Source organism: Coturnix japonica, chromosome 2 (assembly GCF_054131305.1).
Source record: "Coturnix japonica strain WE chromosome 2, WE-NBRP24, whole genome shotgun sequence".
NCBI lineage: Eukaryota > Metazoa > Chordata > Aves > Galliformes > Phasianidae > Coturnix > Coturnix japonica.
The window spans coordinates 25821896-25839883 of record NC_140664.1 but is presented as its reverse complement, the minus strand read 5'-3'; the positions used below and the strand labels follow the sequence as shown (position 1 = coordinate 25839883).

At 39.4% G+C, this 17988-nt stretch overlaps 1 protein-coding gene across 1 annotated transcript in view; it reads left to right on the top strand.

Moving 5' to 3' along the window:
• Positions 1-420: 420 nt before the first annotated feature.
• Positions 421-17988, top strand: part of STMN2 (stathmin 2) — a 32854-nt gene continuing 15286 nt past the window's right edge. The window contains exon 1 of the mRNA XM_015855890.3: positions 421-536. Coding sequence (XP_015711376.1) covers positions 518-536 — 19 coding nt within the window. The 5' untranslated portion in view covers positions 421-517. The remainder of the gene's footprint in view (positions 537-17988) is intronic.

Here is a 17988-nt window from a genome sequence, read left to right as displayed (position 1 = left end):
ATTGAAATGGTTGAGAAAATCCTTTCAATTTGTCCTCTTTATTTATTTATTTATTTATTTTTGTCACAGCTTTGGAATAAAATGTGCTAAAATGCATTTCTGCATGTTTTACAGGTAGCAACAGCAGAGCCTTCAACACCAATAGGCTTTTTTCATGTAAGACATAAAACATTTGACATGGAATGTACTACTGAAGCCAGACCGAGGGGGGAGAGGCATTCAAGGACTGATTTTCATTTCAAACTGCATTCTGGCACTTTGTACTCCAGCACCATTGGTGGATCAATATTTAATGCCCGGAGATTCTGGCTCTGGAGGAGTCATGTCAGGGGACCTCTAGAGCCAATCTGCTTGGGTAGAGGAGTGATAATTATTCATGGGCTCCTGCCTCTTTCTCCTTCTCTTGCACGGCCCCACTCTGCTGACTCAGTGCCTTATTCAGTCTTCTCTCTCTCTCTGCACTGCTGTAGCTGGACCCCTTTGCCTTCAGCACCTCTGAGCGCCTGCACACCCCACCATGGCTAAAACAGCAATGGGTAAGAAAATACGTCTCTTTTCCTTCCAATGCCACCGCCACTATTTTCTAGCACCACTCCCTGCTCTGCAGGCTCTTCTCGGTGGCTCCAAAGTTTAGAAAAATCAAGACAACGCTAAGCGTAATTTTTATTTATTTGATGGATTAAAATAATAATAATAATTAAAAAAGATGATGATAAAGAAAAAAGAAAGAAAAAAGGGGGGGAAAAAAAGTTGGGGGATGGGGAGGAGGGTGGGACCGCAGGGTTCTTTCAGCGTCCTGAGACAAGATAAAATATTTTCTGATGGGTGAGGTTGGCAATGTGAGCACAGCCTTATTTTCAAAACGGTTTTTATTATTTCAAAGATTGGTGTATCTTACGGCACCGAAAACGTACATAATATTAATATATACATTAAAGTAGATATATATTTAAAAGAGAGAAAACGAACGGAAAAGTTGTCCCCACCGCAGAGATGCCCCCAATGCTCCGCAGCCCCGTCGGCGGGCGCAGAGATGCCCTTTATTTCTGAACCACGCCTCGTGGCGAGGGGGATCCGGGGAAGGCACCGCGGAGCGGGGGTGCGGTGCGGTGCGGTGCGGGGGGCGGCGGCTGCGGAGCGCACTGCGGGCCGGCCGCGCCCAGCCCAACGCCGGGGACTGCGGGGGGGCGAAGGGAAGGAGTCCGCACCTGCAGTCTGTCGGGGGCGGAGTGGGGGGGGGGGAGAGAACGGGGAGGGGGAAGTAGGTCACTGCACCGTCGATGGCTGTTTTCTAGCGGGTCCCACCCTGCTTTTCTCTCCCTGGGGGCTCTGCTGTTCGCTCGCGTTTGGAAGCTGCAAGACCAGCAGCCCCTCCCTGCCCACCCGCTTCAGATGGAGCCGCGCCCTGCCGCCTCGCAGCCCCGCTCCCCGCATTGGAGGTGCGGGGACCCTCGGCACTAGCCCCGCTCTGACCGACGGGTGCTCGTCGGGGCACCCCCGGGGTTGGAGGCAGGGGGGGGGGAGGTGGGCAGCCCGGCCCCTGCCCCTTTGTCTGAGGGCGACTAGGGAGTGGGTGGGGAGCGGTGAGGCGCAGTGAGGGTGTGGGAGATACGAAACCAAAGGGTGTGGGAGAAACGGCTGCTGGAAGCATCCGATCCCCAACACTAAGTTGGGGTTCTATTTTCTTTTTTTTTTTCATTTTTCTTTTTTTCTTTTTTCTTTTTCTTCTTTGGGGGGGTGGTGGGTGGGTTGTGCATCTTTGAAATGAGGCAGAACCTATGTTTGACGCAGTGAAGTTTTCACAGTCATTCACCATTAAAGTCGTGCACACACAAATCACATGAAACGATGATGGAGAGCTCCAACACCATCTATTCCGAAGAAACAAATTCCATTCAGATTCCCACTCTGTGCACTGTCGCCACTCTCAGTTACGGTGCATGAAGTTGCACTGAGCTCTCCTGGCACTGTATGTGATGCATTTTGCATTTATTTCTCTGAACACTGATGATTCCTCTCCCGAGGAATAATCAGTACGGATGGGAGGCGTTTTAGCCTGGCCATTGAACCCCTGGGGACAGGGCAGGAGACAGCTGGATGCCCGAATAGCGGGGGGAGACAAGGGCTGTGGATTGTGGCCAGCCCTGCAGTGTGAGCACGCCCTCCCCTCCCCGCTGCAGCAATCTGGTAATCGGTATTGATAATTTGTCGTCTGCCAGAGATGTATCGCTGCAGAAGGCCCTGCTAGGAGTGCTGTCAGTGGGAAAGAAAAGGCTCGTCAGCCTTTGATTAATGATCTCTCAGAGCACAAATACCGAGGTTTCTGCAGCAAGAGACATGGTGGAAATCATTGGATTTGCCCAGAGACTGGTTGGCGTATCGCTCCACTTTGCCAATTAATACCTGGCTAATGAGCAGCTTAGAAAAGCAATTAAAAGCAATATAACTACCTAGCTCAGGTTTCTGAAAGTACTAAACACAACAGTGATCAATTAAAAATGAAGTGAATGTTAGTAAAATCATCTTCCCTCTTTAAAACTCACAAAGATAAAAGCTTCTTTTCACCATTTCTTTAAACTTCATTCTTCTTTACTGTAGTTATCTTCAGGGAGATTTTGAATGTAGGCAACATACAACAATAAACCATTTCATCTCTGTTTTGAGGCTGTATTCAACAGAAGAAATTTTATTGTATTGTGGAAGAGTAGGTGTTTTCTCAGTCGGACATGCTTCCATTTTCTGCTAAATAAGCTGCATTTGTTCTGTACCCAAGCATTACCCAACAGACCACTAAGAGACCTACACAGTGCCTGATTATTTTTCCCCTATTAAGCACCGTATTTTGCAAAGTGGCAATAAAGATGAGGCACTGCTATCATCGGAGCCAACAGAACATTTCTAATCAACTTAAGTTGGCCCACCATTATGTTTCTGGCCCTGCTCCAGCAAGACACTTAAGCAGGTGTCTGGGTTTGAGAATGTGAACAGCCCCAGTGGCATTGAACAGAACTCTTCACATAACTCAGCTTAGTCAGGTGCTAAATACATACCTTGACAATCTGTGTTTATCTTTTGCCATAAAAATCATTATTAGGTGTTTGGAATTTTGTTTTAAGATTCTATTTCATGGATAACTCCATTGACTTACATGGGATTTTCAACAGCTACAAGAAATTCTGGGGCTTGTTGTACCCTGAATGCTCATGAAGTTCTTTCTGTTTAGTTTACACAATGTAGGAGTAATGCACACCAGGTACATACATGCATGTGCATATTTGCATGTCTTGATTAAAACAAAGCGCATATAATGTGACTGCAGAAAATGTGGCAGCTTTTAAATGGCACTCTCCTCTTGACTCCTTCTTCCAAATAAAACTTGGGTTATTTGGATAGTGCACAAGTGGTGCATTTTAGAACATTAAATCAGCTGATTTTTTGGGTGGAGTCACTACAGACCTGATAGGCCGTGTACATGGTTGTATAATCCATCTTAGAGCACGTACATGGCAGTGTGAGGGTGGAGCAGGCAGTGATGCCACTCGAACAAAAAGAAAATGCATCTGAAAATATTATTCCACTGTTTTCTTGCTGTGTTTAATGTAAAGAATACTTGTTCTGAGAACATGTTCATGCAATTACCGTACAGAAAATCATGGTCCTGTCTATGGTCCTAGCTTTTTTTATAGCAACTGGTCTAACAGAAACACACAGGACATGAGTGAATAATGTGCAAAAGCAGTGTTTTAATTCAGACTATTTTGAGATAGTCAGGAAGTCTTTGAGGTTACAAATGGGTGGAATTTATGGCAGTATAAATATTTAGGCAGCCCCATGTTGCCTCGCAGTGAGTCTGATTAAACCATTGTAAAGGCGCTTCAGAGTAGGGTTCTTTTATCCTTTGTGATTTAGTTACAAGCTCAGATATAAATACTTAGCTTGATGGATACACTGTCGCTGCTCAGTTTGTCTATTAATGGAGTACCACAATATTGTATCTGGTATGTAAACATACATACAAAGTCATAAATATATGTATGGTTGTTGATTTTGACTGGTTCAATTATTTTAATAAGTTGGCTTTTTACCACAAAGAGTTATGCATTTTGCCCTGACCTGCCAGTACTCTTAAACAATTGCTTTATCTTTAATAATTGCACATGAGTAGTCGTCTGGACATCAGTAGCAATGACAAGCTTCAACTTAAACAACATATGGCCAAGTGCCAGGCTGCATTCAGACTAAACATGCTTCCTTCCATATTGTGCAGGCTTTCAGTGAAGGTTTTAACCTGTTTTCTTCCTCTTTTGTAAATAAATGGACACAAGTCATCAGTGTACTAATTGTTAGAAATTTACATATTTGAATAGAGTAACAAAATTACTTTAAAATAAGAATGAACGTAGATGAGATTCAGAAAAGAGTTTGTTGTCTCCTAATATTGACAGAAATGTGACTTGACTGAGAAATCATCATTCCAAATTTTATCAGGGTCTCACAGAAGAAACCCTTCAATTAATCTGTTGATCATTCATTTGATCATTGTTATGCTAATGTAAATTTGCTAGCCAGTACAGTTCACATGAGAACTCAAGGTTAACACTTATTTACATCATTTGCCTGTGTTTTTTTTTTTAAAAAGAGTAGATTGCTCTTCCTGCTATTGAAAATTCAGGCACTAATAATCTCACTAACAGTCCATGTGCTTAAGAGCTTATATTGCTTCACAGCAGTCCTTTATTTATCCTGTGAAATGCTGAGTTAGGAGAACAGAGTGTCATCTATTCCATCACCTCATGGAAGACATCCCATAATGTGAAGAGGAAATAAAAATCCGCAGCTTGAACAGTCCCAAAGTATCCTCTTGCCTCTACATCCATCTTCTCTTGTCCTAATGCAAGCTCTATCTAGCTAAACACTTCTCTGTTTAATAATGTATTCTTATAATCTATTCATATTGATTTTTCTCAGGTTTTCTCTTAATTAATTAATTCAGCTTGGAATCTTTTTTCATTTCCTTGGTATTTGCACTACAATAGCACATTTCTCTAGATTGCACTTTGCACGCATTTTTTTTACCATAATTATGCATGTAATCTAATGGCATGGTTAGATTTTTCCCAGGTGACATTTATATTCATTTCTTCAGAAAAGAATTCTCCATTTTCAAATTAATACCACTAATTAAAAGACTTATTATAGCAGAGGGACTGGATGGTCATATTCAGCAATACACTTAGGTGACATTTTAGCCTTCAAAGACTGCTCAAAAATTAAGAGATTAATTCTCCTAAGAGCCTCCTTTGAGAAGTAAGCATTATCATGTAGGCTGAAGAGCAGAGATCAGAGGGTTCTCATGGCAGGTAGGTCTGGGCAGTACTTAACCTATGGAGCATTTTCATGCACATCTAATTCAACTGCCTTAGAAGCACATAGTCAAAAGAAACAAGAGATATACAATGCCCCTGAAAAAAAAAAGAAAAAACCAAGCCCTAGGCTTATTTAAGCCCTGTGCCTTAAACAAGGCATCCTAAAATGGTGCCACTGCAAATAATTGAGATAGCTGGAAAATCATCTCTCTGAAAGAAAGTTGAATGCTAAGTGGCATCTTGGTTGGTCACCAATTGATAATCCTCTGTTCTGACCAGTAGGCAACAACTCAGCTGGAAATGAAATCCTCCAACGTGACTTTTTTCTTTTCGAACATGTTTCCCAAAGGCTTTGCATGTCTCAACTACCTTTGTCTTTCAACTTGCAATACCAGGCCTCAATTTTTATTATTTATTTTTATCCTGGAACTACCATTAGTTCTGCACAATTCTTTGAGGAAGAGTGAATATCGTGTCACATACCAGCAGTGATCACTTACCCTGCCTTCAGAGATCCAGTGTTAGTTGTCCAGACAACTTTATTTTATAAATCAAAACTACTGCTGTACCTTGTAGAGAAATTTCCTCAGCAGTACCCATAAATTGGATGGTAGATGAAACAATTCTACAAGTCTTGTCTCCTTGGTTTCAGTGGAGTTCAGACAATGGTTTTAGCACAGTCAGGGCTGAGCCCATGGGAATACAGAAATCTGACCGATAATTCAGAGGAATGGCCAGTATTCACTATTTTTCATAAGGTATGCAGTCAGTGATTTCCACGGAAGCACCCTGATCTACTGCTGGTTTTTGTATGTTTAAAGATACTATTGATCTCACTTGGAAATGGGTCAGTGTGCTGCCGCAGAATGCAGTTTTACTTCACCCATGGCTGCCAAGAAGGCAATGTTTGTTACTCTAGATATTACTCTAGTAATAAAGTAATTACTCTAGGCATTACTATAGTGGCCCACCACTATTAAAAACTAAGAAACTAAAAATTTTTGAGTCCTCAGTCTCCACAGACCTGCATTTTCAAACAGAAGAAAGGCCCAGTGCAGAAATGATTTTTCCTGGGAGATAACATTCAAGACACACTGTGTCTGAGCAGCAGCCAGCATACAAAGCTGCTCTTCAGTTCTTTCACTTTTCCTCCACTTACTATGTTTTCCTTTCCTGATAATACATAATTTAACAAATGAAGTGAATTTAAGCTTGCAGGATGTACAGTTAATCTGATGTAGAACATCTGCATAAAACATTAGTTACTGATCAACGCGTTTAGAAACATTATTTTTCATAGGTGTAGTTGTGTAATCCAAGTTATTCATGAAAAAACTCATTATTTATGCACTCATTCTAGTACACAAAATCAATCACTGGGGACTTCTCCATCACAGCAGGAAGAAGGAGAGGTGGCAATGAGTGCATCCCCTTTGGCCCTAAGTAAGTGGTTGACTTCCAGTTGTGGCACTGGGATATGGTGACCCTAGTCCTTGTGTGGCTCCCAGGAGAGTGTCAGAGCTGAGCTGTGTCCTCTTACCCATGGGAGCAGCTTCACACTGGAGAGAGGACATGAAGGCATATAGGTGGAAAATGAGCCCCACTGAGTACCTGGGAAGTCCTGGCTTATGGAACTACTGTTGGATGGTGCACACTGCAGCTACTGGACTAAGAAAAGGAACAGTTGCAGGAGCTGAAAACAAAACTTGATTCTCTTTGGGTGAAAATTAGGAACCTTCAGGTTAAATCCTCTATTTTTGTTGAGATTTAAGCCTGGTTTTTTTCTTAAATGTCAGTATAGACATCCATCTCCTCTACTGGATTTATCCCTTGCTCTTTTTTATGATTTGAGTTTCTCTTCATTAACACAGGCATAGCTTTATATATATATAGCTTTATATTATTTCAGCACTGTGTTGCGAAATTATTCCATAATGTATAGAAAGGTGCAACAATGCTCTCCTGTTACTGAATTTGTAGAAAACCTTATCAGTTAGGTCAGGAAATGAAGCAACTTTCTGTCTAAAGATAAATTAGCTTTCTGAGCTGCTAGTGCTTCTTACGATTCCTTATGGAATTTCTCAAGGAAATGTGATTATTTTATATCCATTAGCACAGAATGACTACAAATGACTACAAATTCAAGTTCAGCTAGGGTATATTTTACTTTAAGCTATGCTATTTTTTAATATTTAATTTTTCTTACGTTTAAATATATTCACCAACCACAGTGTGACTATGTCACTGTAACTTCTGACCTTCGTATTGTTTTTGAAAACATCAGTGACTATTTTCGCCTTGGTTTTCTCATGTTCTCTGGTTTCCATTCTGACAGTGACTAATGTGATTTCCCTGGCAAGATTCCCCATGTGTCTAAAATTGTTAGGGTTATTATTTTTCATCTCAAAAGCTATAGAGACTACATCAAGGTCAAAGATTCACCAAAAAAAAATTGACCTACATCTTATCTTGACACTGTCAAGATTCCAGGCAGGCAGCTTTCAATAATATACATTGTAGATAGAAAAGATCCCTATTCTCATTATGGCTTAAAAAAATAAAAGTTTAACATTTATTAATAAAATATTGTCCTTGAGGCAAATAACTCACTGATGGGAAAACAACGTTGTAGTGCTAAACATGATTATTTTGTAAGTAGACTGTCTATAATGATTGCTTACAAGAAATGGAGGATTCAAGTTATTCCCTTCTGAAGTGTATTCACAGTTTTTTGAAGTGAATCATCAAGAAGTGTAATGGTGAAAAGACTTCTACCTTCTAGTGGTGGAAGGTCTTAAAGACAGCATTAAATATGGCAGAGGTATTTTCATGTTCACTGAAAAGTTGTAATTGTCACTTGGTGTGGGTCACCAGTGTTATTCTGCAGTCTCAGCTCTTCTGGTATCCTGATTTCTTCTGCATAAGAGATGTGATCAGTGCAGTCAGGGAGGATAAAATTCGCAATAATGAGAATAAACACTGAAACATAGCATAAAACTTAGGATATTTAGGGAAGCAAACAGAAACAATCTGCAACACAGAGCTTAAAGAATTACTTTGATACATTTTTATGTAGCAACATGGGTATAATTTCCTGGAAAAAAGCAAAAATTAAGGAAGAGTTTACTGGAAACAGAATACTAGATCACATCAACCTCAGTCTGTCCCTGAGCTGATGTTCTAATACTCCCATAGTCTTTCAGTGCCATTTATACTTCAGAGGAAAGTTTGAGCTGGCAGTCAGGAAGACTTCTATATTTGATTTTCCAACACTGAACTTCCTTCTGAACATTCTGCCATTCAAATTGCAGCTTCCCATCTGTTCTATCCCTCCCACCCACTGATTTCTACTCCATCTCCTTAATTCCTTTTTTTTTTTTTTCAAACTCAACCTATTTATCCAGTTACCATTTTGGGTCCTTTTTCAATTATTCCATCCCTTAACAGACTTAATCTTTTAAAACATATTTTATTTTTATTTCCGTTTTCATTTATCTGCTATTGGCCACTTCTTCTACCAGGCAGATTCAGTTTTCTTCCCTTCACATAGACTTTAGTGGCTCTCCAATAAACCTCTATGCCTCTGAGGGACAGACACAGAGGAGCTGACACCACAGAATAGTTGTTTTCTTTTCCCAATTTTCAGCACTTCTCTGGCCCACAGCAAGCAGGAGGAACAGTGTTTGAAGCATCATTCTCAGCCCATGTGAATTCAGACATGTCCAGAACAAAGCGTCTTTAGAGAATTTGGCTGTACATTTTTGGACATGTCTCTCCTAGTCCTGAGTGAAGCCTGAAAACAGATATTTCAATGAGTTATTCCATTGCCAGGCCTGGGCAGATTTTTCAAGGAAAGAATGATTTCCTGGCACAGAGTCTAGAGGCTTTCAAACAAATGCAGTATTTGTCCAGTTTGCCATAGGCAAGCTCTCTATTTTTCTGCAGTCATCTTCCCTGAAATGGTGAAACGATTTTTGCTAAAAATTTTACCCAAATTCAGCAGCAGGCAGCCCTCCAGTCAACAAAACTGCTGGACAAATCATTGTAATTTATCCACATGATGGTGGAATGAGATCTCCTATGCTTTCTCCTGCAAGTGAACTAAGAAAGTGGCAGTGGATGGGAAATAGCACTCACTATGATGCATATGCCATGCATTTGAGTAGATAAGATGTGCAAAGATCAGGAATACTGATCTTGCTAGAATTATGTCCTAAACAGGTGCAAATCTGCAACAATAGACCCCACGTTGATTTATGTCTGATGAACCCTTTTTTCTTCCTTTTAAATCTCCAGAAGCAGCTTAGGAAGGAAGCATCTCCTTCATTATTTTGAATAGCCATATAAGAGCCAACCACACTAATAAAGGAGAATTGGATTATACAGGAAAAGAGACTTTTTAATACAGGAAAAGGAATTTGATTACACAGCAAAAGAGAAAAATCAGGACATTATAAGCTCCAGTTAGTTTTCAGATGCACTGAAATACATGATGAGCAGGCCAGCCCTGGAAGCTTGGAAAGGCTGTTACAAAGAGCAAGCTGAAAAACATGGAAGAAGTTTTGCCTTGCCTTTAACAACAGTGTTGATGATGGGATGTGGTGGCACACAGTGTAATGAAAATGTAGGTACTGCCAGCAAGTCTCCTTATTCTCAATAAGCCAGGCACCCCCATCAGAGACCACAAATATCAGTAGTGCATCCTGACAGGGATCAAATACTGATGGATTTGATATAGCTGCAGAGAAGAACTGCAGGTAAATAGACCCAGACAGGCAGGTAGGCAGGCAGACAGGTACAAAAAGATAAATAGACTGACACAACAAATGACATCTAGATAATTATAACTTCGGTGATATTTCAAAACAGGAAAAAATGATCAATTAATTGAAAAATGGTGTAAAAGTAGAAAACTATGAAAAACTATAATGGATCATAAAATACTTAATTCAGAACAGTCACATTATTAAAATCTACATAAGATGTTGTAGTTTATACATTTGTGCATATATTTTACATCTTCAAAATCTGCATGTTTGCAGATATTATGCATATTTTGCATATTATGCAAATCGGAGCAAAGCTCCTTCTTACACAGGTGGCTTCCTCTAACCACTGCTTCCTCTTTTTTTTTAATTGTGTTAATTGTATCAAAAATATCCCACCAACAATTGCTCTCTCTGACAGTTTAATGAATTCTGAATAATATATCAACTTGTTTGCACCATCAGCACGGTTACAAAGAAGAAGTTGTCATTCTTTTTTTAATTATCACTCATTTTACACATTCTCTGATTAAAGTAATCAACAATATTTATAATCTATGCCCAAATGATAAACTTTAGTAATATGCTGCTGAGTGGTATAATTATTTTCTTAATTTAGGCAATCCAATATTTGTATATAGGCCTAAGGGCATGCCAGGATATGATAGTGGAAATATATATCAGTTCATTAGTAATAATAGGTGCATAGATAGTTTAGTCATGCAGAAAAATATCTGAAAGCCACAGAAGAACAGGCATTTTGCATATAGCTCAAAAAAAAAATCATCTCAGCCCCTGAGAAAGCATTTGTTGGATTGTTCCCCACTCAAAGTCGAAGAGAGCTTTTCAGTTGACTTGCAAAAAGTCTGGGATTCCATCCACAGTTGTTCTGATTGACAGTGAAATATAGCATTAATCAGCTGAAGCTCAGGAGTGACAGTAACTTCTAACTATTTTAATTCTTTTTATTGGGAGTTAGGACAAGTTCCTGACAGTAGAATGTCACTATTCACAGACTGTGTGTTGTAGATAAGCTTACAGAGACTTACTGATAAATTCTGCAGCTCAGCAATTGGGCTTTACTGTCATGCACATGCATAGCATGGATTTTTCCTTAGACAAAGAAAGGATGGGACAAATTAGGAAATGCTTGTCACCTAGCAGGAGCCAACGTTACTGAAGATTTCATCCATCAGTTCACAGGAGTCACTTCATTGGTTGACAAAGCACTAACAAGTTCGTTCTACTAAGAAAGGCAAAGCATGTCCAATCAAATCATGGAATCACAGAGTCACAGGGGTTGGAAGGGACCTCAAGAGAACTTCAAGTACAACCTCCCTGCTAAAGCTGGTACCCTACAATAGGCGTCAATAGGTTGCACAGGTCCAGAAGGGTCTCAGATATCTCCATAGAAGGAGACTCCACAACAAATCTTCTAGATTTATCATGTGGTCTGGATTTGGGTTTATGCTTGACCTTAATAAATGTTTTAAACTGTGGCATGTTCTGGTTAAAATACACACATTTATATTCACACACTCTCGTTCTAATATGATTTAGTAGTTCTAAGTAATAACAGAACTTGCAGAGACCCTGGATTTTTTGTGATAAGTTAATATTCTCTGAACACAAACTGTTATTTTACTTGCAATAGTTCTATAAATGAAATGATGACTTAGATTCCAAAAACCATACAAAATCCCCCCTACTGATGCAAAGCCAATAAACAAATAAATAGTTACAGTGGTGGTATTTATCTTCTTTTACGTATCCTATTTTTTACCTCCATCTGTTCTGTATGGTTTATTGCTTGCAGACCTGAAAGGGTACTTGAACCACTGCATTTCACAAAGAGGCAGGATGACTGGAGAAGTGATGAAGACTGCACCTAAAGTCCAGTAGCTGAATGGGCTGAATTCTCTCTCTTGTACTACCATAGCAATATGGTAAAAAGAAACCATTTGGTTCTTTGGCAAGGAGGTAGGATGGAGACCAGTGAAGGAAGGAGCTGGTAGCAAGCCTTGCTTCCCACAGGAACAGGAGATGAGGTTACTTTGGGATCTGAAAATCTGATTGTAGGGACATCTAGAGGTCATCTACCCTATATTGCTACATGAAGATGGACCATCACAAGTTCATCTAGACAACTTCTGAAATCTTCCATGGATAATCACCAACTAACATCCCAAGCCACATTTTGTGGCTGCTGTTCCTTCTTCTGATATCTGGAAGTACCTAGTTGGGGGAACTGGCTCTGTCATTTCAAGAATTATCCCTCTAGTTCTAAGCAATTAGCCAATCACCCCTTAAGAGCCCACTGCCAACTAAACAACATGAGACTTTCAGGGCCAAAAAATAAATAAAAATAAAAGGGTTGTTGCCCAGTACCTACTCCTGTTTCAGTGCTTAAGACTTCATCTTTGAGCACTAGCAGTTATAGGTTTATGTAGCCACTCACTGGAACATCTGAAATACCATTTAGGCATTTGTAGTCTTTTTAGGGCTGCATTCAAGACTAGAAGAAAATTATCCTATGTTCTTAAATGCCATGAAAACAGATTTGTATAGTGGGCATGCTGATCACTGAAATGTCTAGGAATAGCCTCAAGTCTTCTAGGCTTGAGGATCTGCCAAAAGATTGTTTTCCAGTCAACCCACTGCCCTCTTCTTATGAGATAACACCAAATGAAAACAAGTAAATTTTACAAAATCTGCTTTGTACCAATATGGTAGATCAGGAAGTTGATGTTATTAGTGCTTACTCGGTGCAGTACTGTAAAAGACCTTCAAAATCTGAAGACAATATGTTTAGACCCAGAGATTTCCCCAAAGATAAACACACCCTAGATGTACTTCCTACATAGAGAGACTTTCTTAACTCAGGGATGAAATCTGTCTAAACCTAGAAATTCAGCTGTTTGGAATATCCTATAATGAAACAAATACAACCTCTTGCTCCCATATACACCTAATCAGGAGACCTCTTAAATTATTATAAATAGTTTTAGAAAAAAGGGGATTTAAGCCACATGGTAGTCATAAATCAGAGCATCAGAGGATCTGCAACAGGGTTGTTACATGCTTGGTTTCAAAGTAAAAAAGCTCCACAATTACAAGTTATACATATGAACTCTAATGTCAGGCAGTTTTATATAGAGATTTAAAAGTCATCTACACTCAAATTTAAAATGCATTTTTATTTAACATGATTATAATGTGTATGTTGTATTACTGCAAAGATAGAAACACTTTATTTTTAAGTAATCTACTTACATTTACCATTTGTAATTGTGTACAGAAAGCAAACAAATGCCTTTATTCACATAGATGAGATATCCTTATTTTAAAATGTCCCACAGAATTAAAATTCCACTCAGAACTCAGAAGAAAATTGGATTTTTCAGACTGTCTCCTTTCATTGTCATTTTCATTTCGACATTTAGCCGGTAGTCACAGCAGCTCATAGGAGTGATTGTGTGGAACAAAGACGCAGTTACACATGTTTGGCTTTGGATTAAGTACATTAAATGCATGCAGAGTGCTCAAAATCAACCCATAAGCTTAGGTTTAAAAAAAAAAAAAAAATTGAAAAAAGGTGTTTGTAATAAGTATAATGCATTTATATAAGGTATATATAAGCTAAGTAATGAGTGCTCCTGCGTGTTTATTTCAGACATTATAAAATGAGTTTTCTAGGTTATGTGATTAGGTTTTTTTTGAGGGGTGCCTTTCCCAGCGCTCACAGCAGCACATTGTCTCTAAAATGGATTCTCCTGTTAATTATAGTGTGAAAATAATTAAAATATGTTCTGCACTCGCTGAAGTGACTCAGCAAGCAAGGAATACATTTAATTACTGGGATATAAAGATCAAGAGTCCAACCAAGCTGAAAATCATAATTGCGTTTATCCCTTATAACGAAAGCACAAATCTCTACTTAGCTGATTGCCCTCAGTATTTTCTTTGCCTAAAACTAATATATGCTCCTTCCAATTGAATTCACAGCTCATTTTCTGTGCCTTAAGTTATGGCTACTATTTTGGCCTTCGTTAGTTCAAAGAACAACCTTTAAAATATTGGAAGACATTAGGGATTGTGCCACCTTGGAGTGGCATAAGGTGTGCGTGAAGGGGGACTGTGGTTTCAAACCATATATGAATTACTATGAAAAACATAAAAACGGCAACACATTTCAGATCTGACTTTTAGTTCTTACAAATATCTGAGTCTCAGATAAACAGCAAAGAATGGACTTTCTGGTAACTGAAACTGTAGTAATGCATCTCTTTTTGCTTCGCTGAGGTGCTCCAATTCACGTCCGCTGTGATTCCTTTAATCATGGAAACAGAAAAAGTTGGATTCTATATCCATTCTTTCTTAACTGCCTATGTTGCATTCCTTTGCTTGATGTTGTATCAATGTCTTAATTCTAGAACTTGTGGATAATTCTGCTAAAAATTGCTTTTATCCAGAAGTTCAATGTGAGTCTTAGAACTGTAATCCAAATTCAAATATGGGAAGCGGGAGGAGAGCATGCCATAAAATAATTGAAATAATGTCATTATGTATCCAGAAAAGATCTACCATGTCAACTTGAAATGAAGCAATAGCAAAACTCTTTATTCAATTGTGATAGTATGATCAATATCTTAGAATTATGTCATGACTCCAGACAAAATAGATTCAAATGTTACCAGAAATGTGATGCAAACCAGGAAGTGTTTGTTGAGACTACATATAAGGATCACTGTGATGCAAAATTGAGTCAGTGGAAGTCTCTGAAGAGTTCACTGTGAAAAATGGAATACATGCTTCTGTTCCAAGGCTGAGATTCAAAACAAATGCTAGAAGCCAATTCTGTCACATCCTGCACCACTAATCCAGTCTTACTGTGCTAAAATAGAACCTACAGTGCATTTCATACCTTGGGATTATGTTGTTAGATCATAGCAGGCTGCTTAACTAACCAATTACCACTCCGTTTCATCAAATGTGATTTGCATCCTTCCTTCAGAGGCTGTTCTACCCACCAGCACCCATATAATCTGAAACATTCTCAAACAGAGAGCCTGGACCGATGGAAGAGTCACTCATCCTGACGTCAGGAATCTGGGTTCTCCATGGAGCTTTCCTACAGACCGGGTCCATGACCTGTGGTCATTTTTGTCAGCTCTGGCTTATTTCACCCTCAGTCCTCTCTGTCTGACTTTCTCACTTACACTGTAAGATGTTTGGCATAGCATGTTTGTACAAAAGTGGTGCATATCTTAGCTGGACTTCTGTATGCTTCTCCAACACAATAATGACGTGACTTCAGCAGCATGCTAGCAGCATCTCCAATAGTCTGGCCCTTGACTGCAGGGTTCTTTGGGGGAAATTGGTGTGCTCAATACAAGAGCTTGAAATTGTGCTTCCACCCAGTACATGGTGTCTGCATGCCAGGGCTGTCCGTAGGTTCTGTGCCACTTAACAAGGAAGATCTTCAGAGCTATATTAGCAGACATTCAGGAGTGAAATATCTGACTTTTTAAGCCACTTTATATGTGACCTTTCTCAGAAGTAAAGGATTTTAATGGCTTCATGTGCTGGCAAGAGAGTATGTGGCAGCTCTTTTCTCAGGGAAATGAAATATGTTACACCATGAGCATTAAGTCATGCAAAGCAAATCCAGCCAATCAGAAATTCCACAGCTTAAGGTTTTGATCCTTAAATCATCCATTAAGTCTCCAAGTAAGAGCTTGGGGATTTTCCTTGAGAACAAGAATATTAATGACAGGATCAGAACTCAGACTGATACATGTACTAGCATTATTACTACTACTCTTACCAGCAGTCATAAAAGAAAAGCAGAATTTAATTTTTCTGTAAGACATGACAGAGCAGAGATTGCTATAATACCATCAGAAGAGGCTGTTTTCCCAGTGGGCAGGTGTGCAACCAAACCCACAGCAGTTCTCATCTAGGTGATGTAGGCCAGATAAGGTGGGTTGATTCTCCTAGTGCAGTTCAAACCTATTCTGATTCAGGAGAATCTCTTCATTTTACATCATCTTATGTCTGAATTTCCATAGCCTTGTATGCTTCCAGAGGATACTGGAGATGGCAGATAGTAGAATGATCACTGAGTGGGGCTGTATTAAAGGATTGTGAACCACTGGTCCATACCTGGATTTCACACTCAGGCAATAATAGAACTATCTATGAGTGCAGTGGCCTCTTACGACTTCAAACTTATCAAAGGCAAGATAAGTTCGGCAAAACTTCAGCATCTTAAAAATCAGCATCTTGCCAAATCATTTGAAGAATTTGTCTGCAGAGCTAAAGACGTACAATGAAAAATTAAACAACTGCTTTTAGTTAACTGGCAGCAAATTACGCTGCCTTAAGAGCACAGTAGCCTGTGAGTTCATTCCTTGCTGTTCATCCTCTCCTTTTTCCTCAAAGTCTGTTTTAGTAGCTGACATCCTTGCCTGTAGAAGAACCTCTATGGGAAGAAAACTGGGGAAGGGGGATGGGGTGGGAGAACAGGGAAAATGGCAAAGGCAAGCAGATACTGAGGGGGGGGTCTTCTGTCCCCAGGGAAAGATCTGTGGATTTCTTTTTGAATCCTGCTAGAAGTTCACTGAGATTCAACTGAATTTCAGGAACAGCACAATCAGGATTCAGTAAATGGATTTTCTCATAGCTCTACCAGAGAAAATTACACACATAGAAATTTTACAGTGCAGTAACTTCACATCTTAGCATCTGGCATCAGAAAGTGAAGAACATTTGAATCCAATCCCACTCACTAGGTAAAAACTATGGACATAGCATCTGGAATAGTCTAGGAAGGCATTATTGGGCAGTCTGCATAAGCAAACAGCTGCTTGTGTATTCCTGTGGGTGGGTTTTCCAGCCAGATACTGCTCTGCCACCTGAACTGTGCTGTAAAAGGCCATCATTTGCAGGCTTTAATTTGATGGTAGGGTTAATGGTTTGGTACAGTTTGACACAGCCATAGTAGTATGAAGGGTCAGATCTGTCATTCTCATCAGTTCTTGTGTTTTGAAGAACTCGGACTCCCTGACTCTACTGCCATCCTGTGCTTCTATGAATGGCATTACTTGATTCTCCTCCAAACCATTTTAATCTATTTTCTAAAAGGCTTTCTATTCGGAGAGAATAAAATTGCACATGCTTCCACTGGAGCCCAGATACCTTTCATGATTTCAAAATGGCCGTGACGGTTACAGAAATGAATGCCTAACACTACTTTTTAAAATTCTCAGTTACCACAAAAGCAGATTAATCTGTCCAAGTTCTGTCTGGACTTACTGTAGGAAATGCTAGAGCCAGTGTTCAGAGAGAAAACTCAGTAATTCACAATTTCTTTTCTTCATTCTGTTCAACCAAGAATGGCCCCGTTTATAATCAAAAAGGATAAAACCAACTAAACATTTTTTTTTCTGTGTGTTTTCTTTTAAATCTATAGAGATGAATCAAAATTTATCTTCAGTGATTAAGAGAACAGCAAAATGTGGATCAGATGCATTCCAGGTAGACAATAATTTGATAGGGCTATCTTGGCTTGCTTCTGGTATTTATCAGTTACAATTATGGCTACATAACACCATTTCATTTCACAGAAAAGTATGCACAATATTACTAAAATGAATTATGAAAATAAAACTACTGGTCAACAGAGTGTGTCTTTTGTTGTTCACAAAATGATGTGGCTTTTCATGACAAACCAAAAACTCTAGCACTTCCAAGAGAGCAGTCACAAAGTGAAATCTGTAAAAAGCTGCTCTCTCAGTAACACCTTTGAGAGATCAGTGCAGAGGATGATTGTAGCAGGTCTTATGTACCTTGCA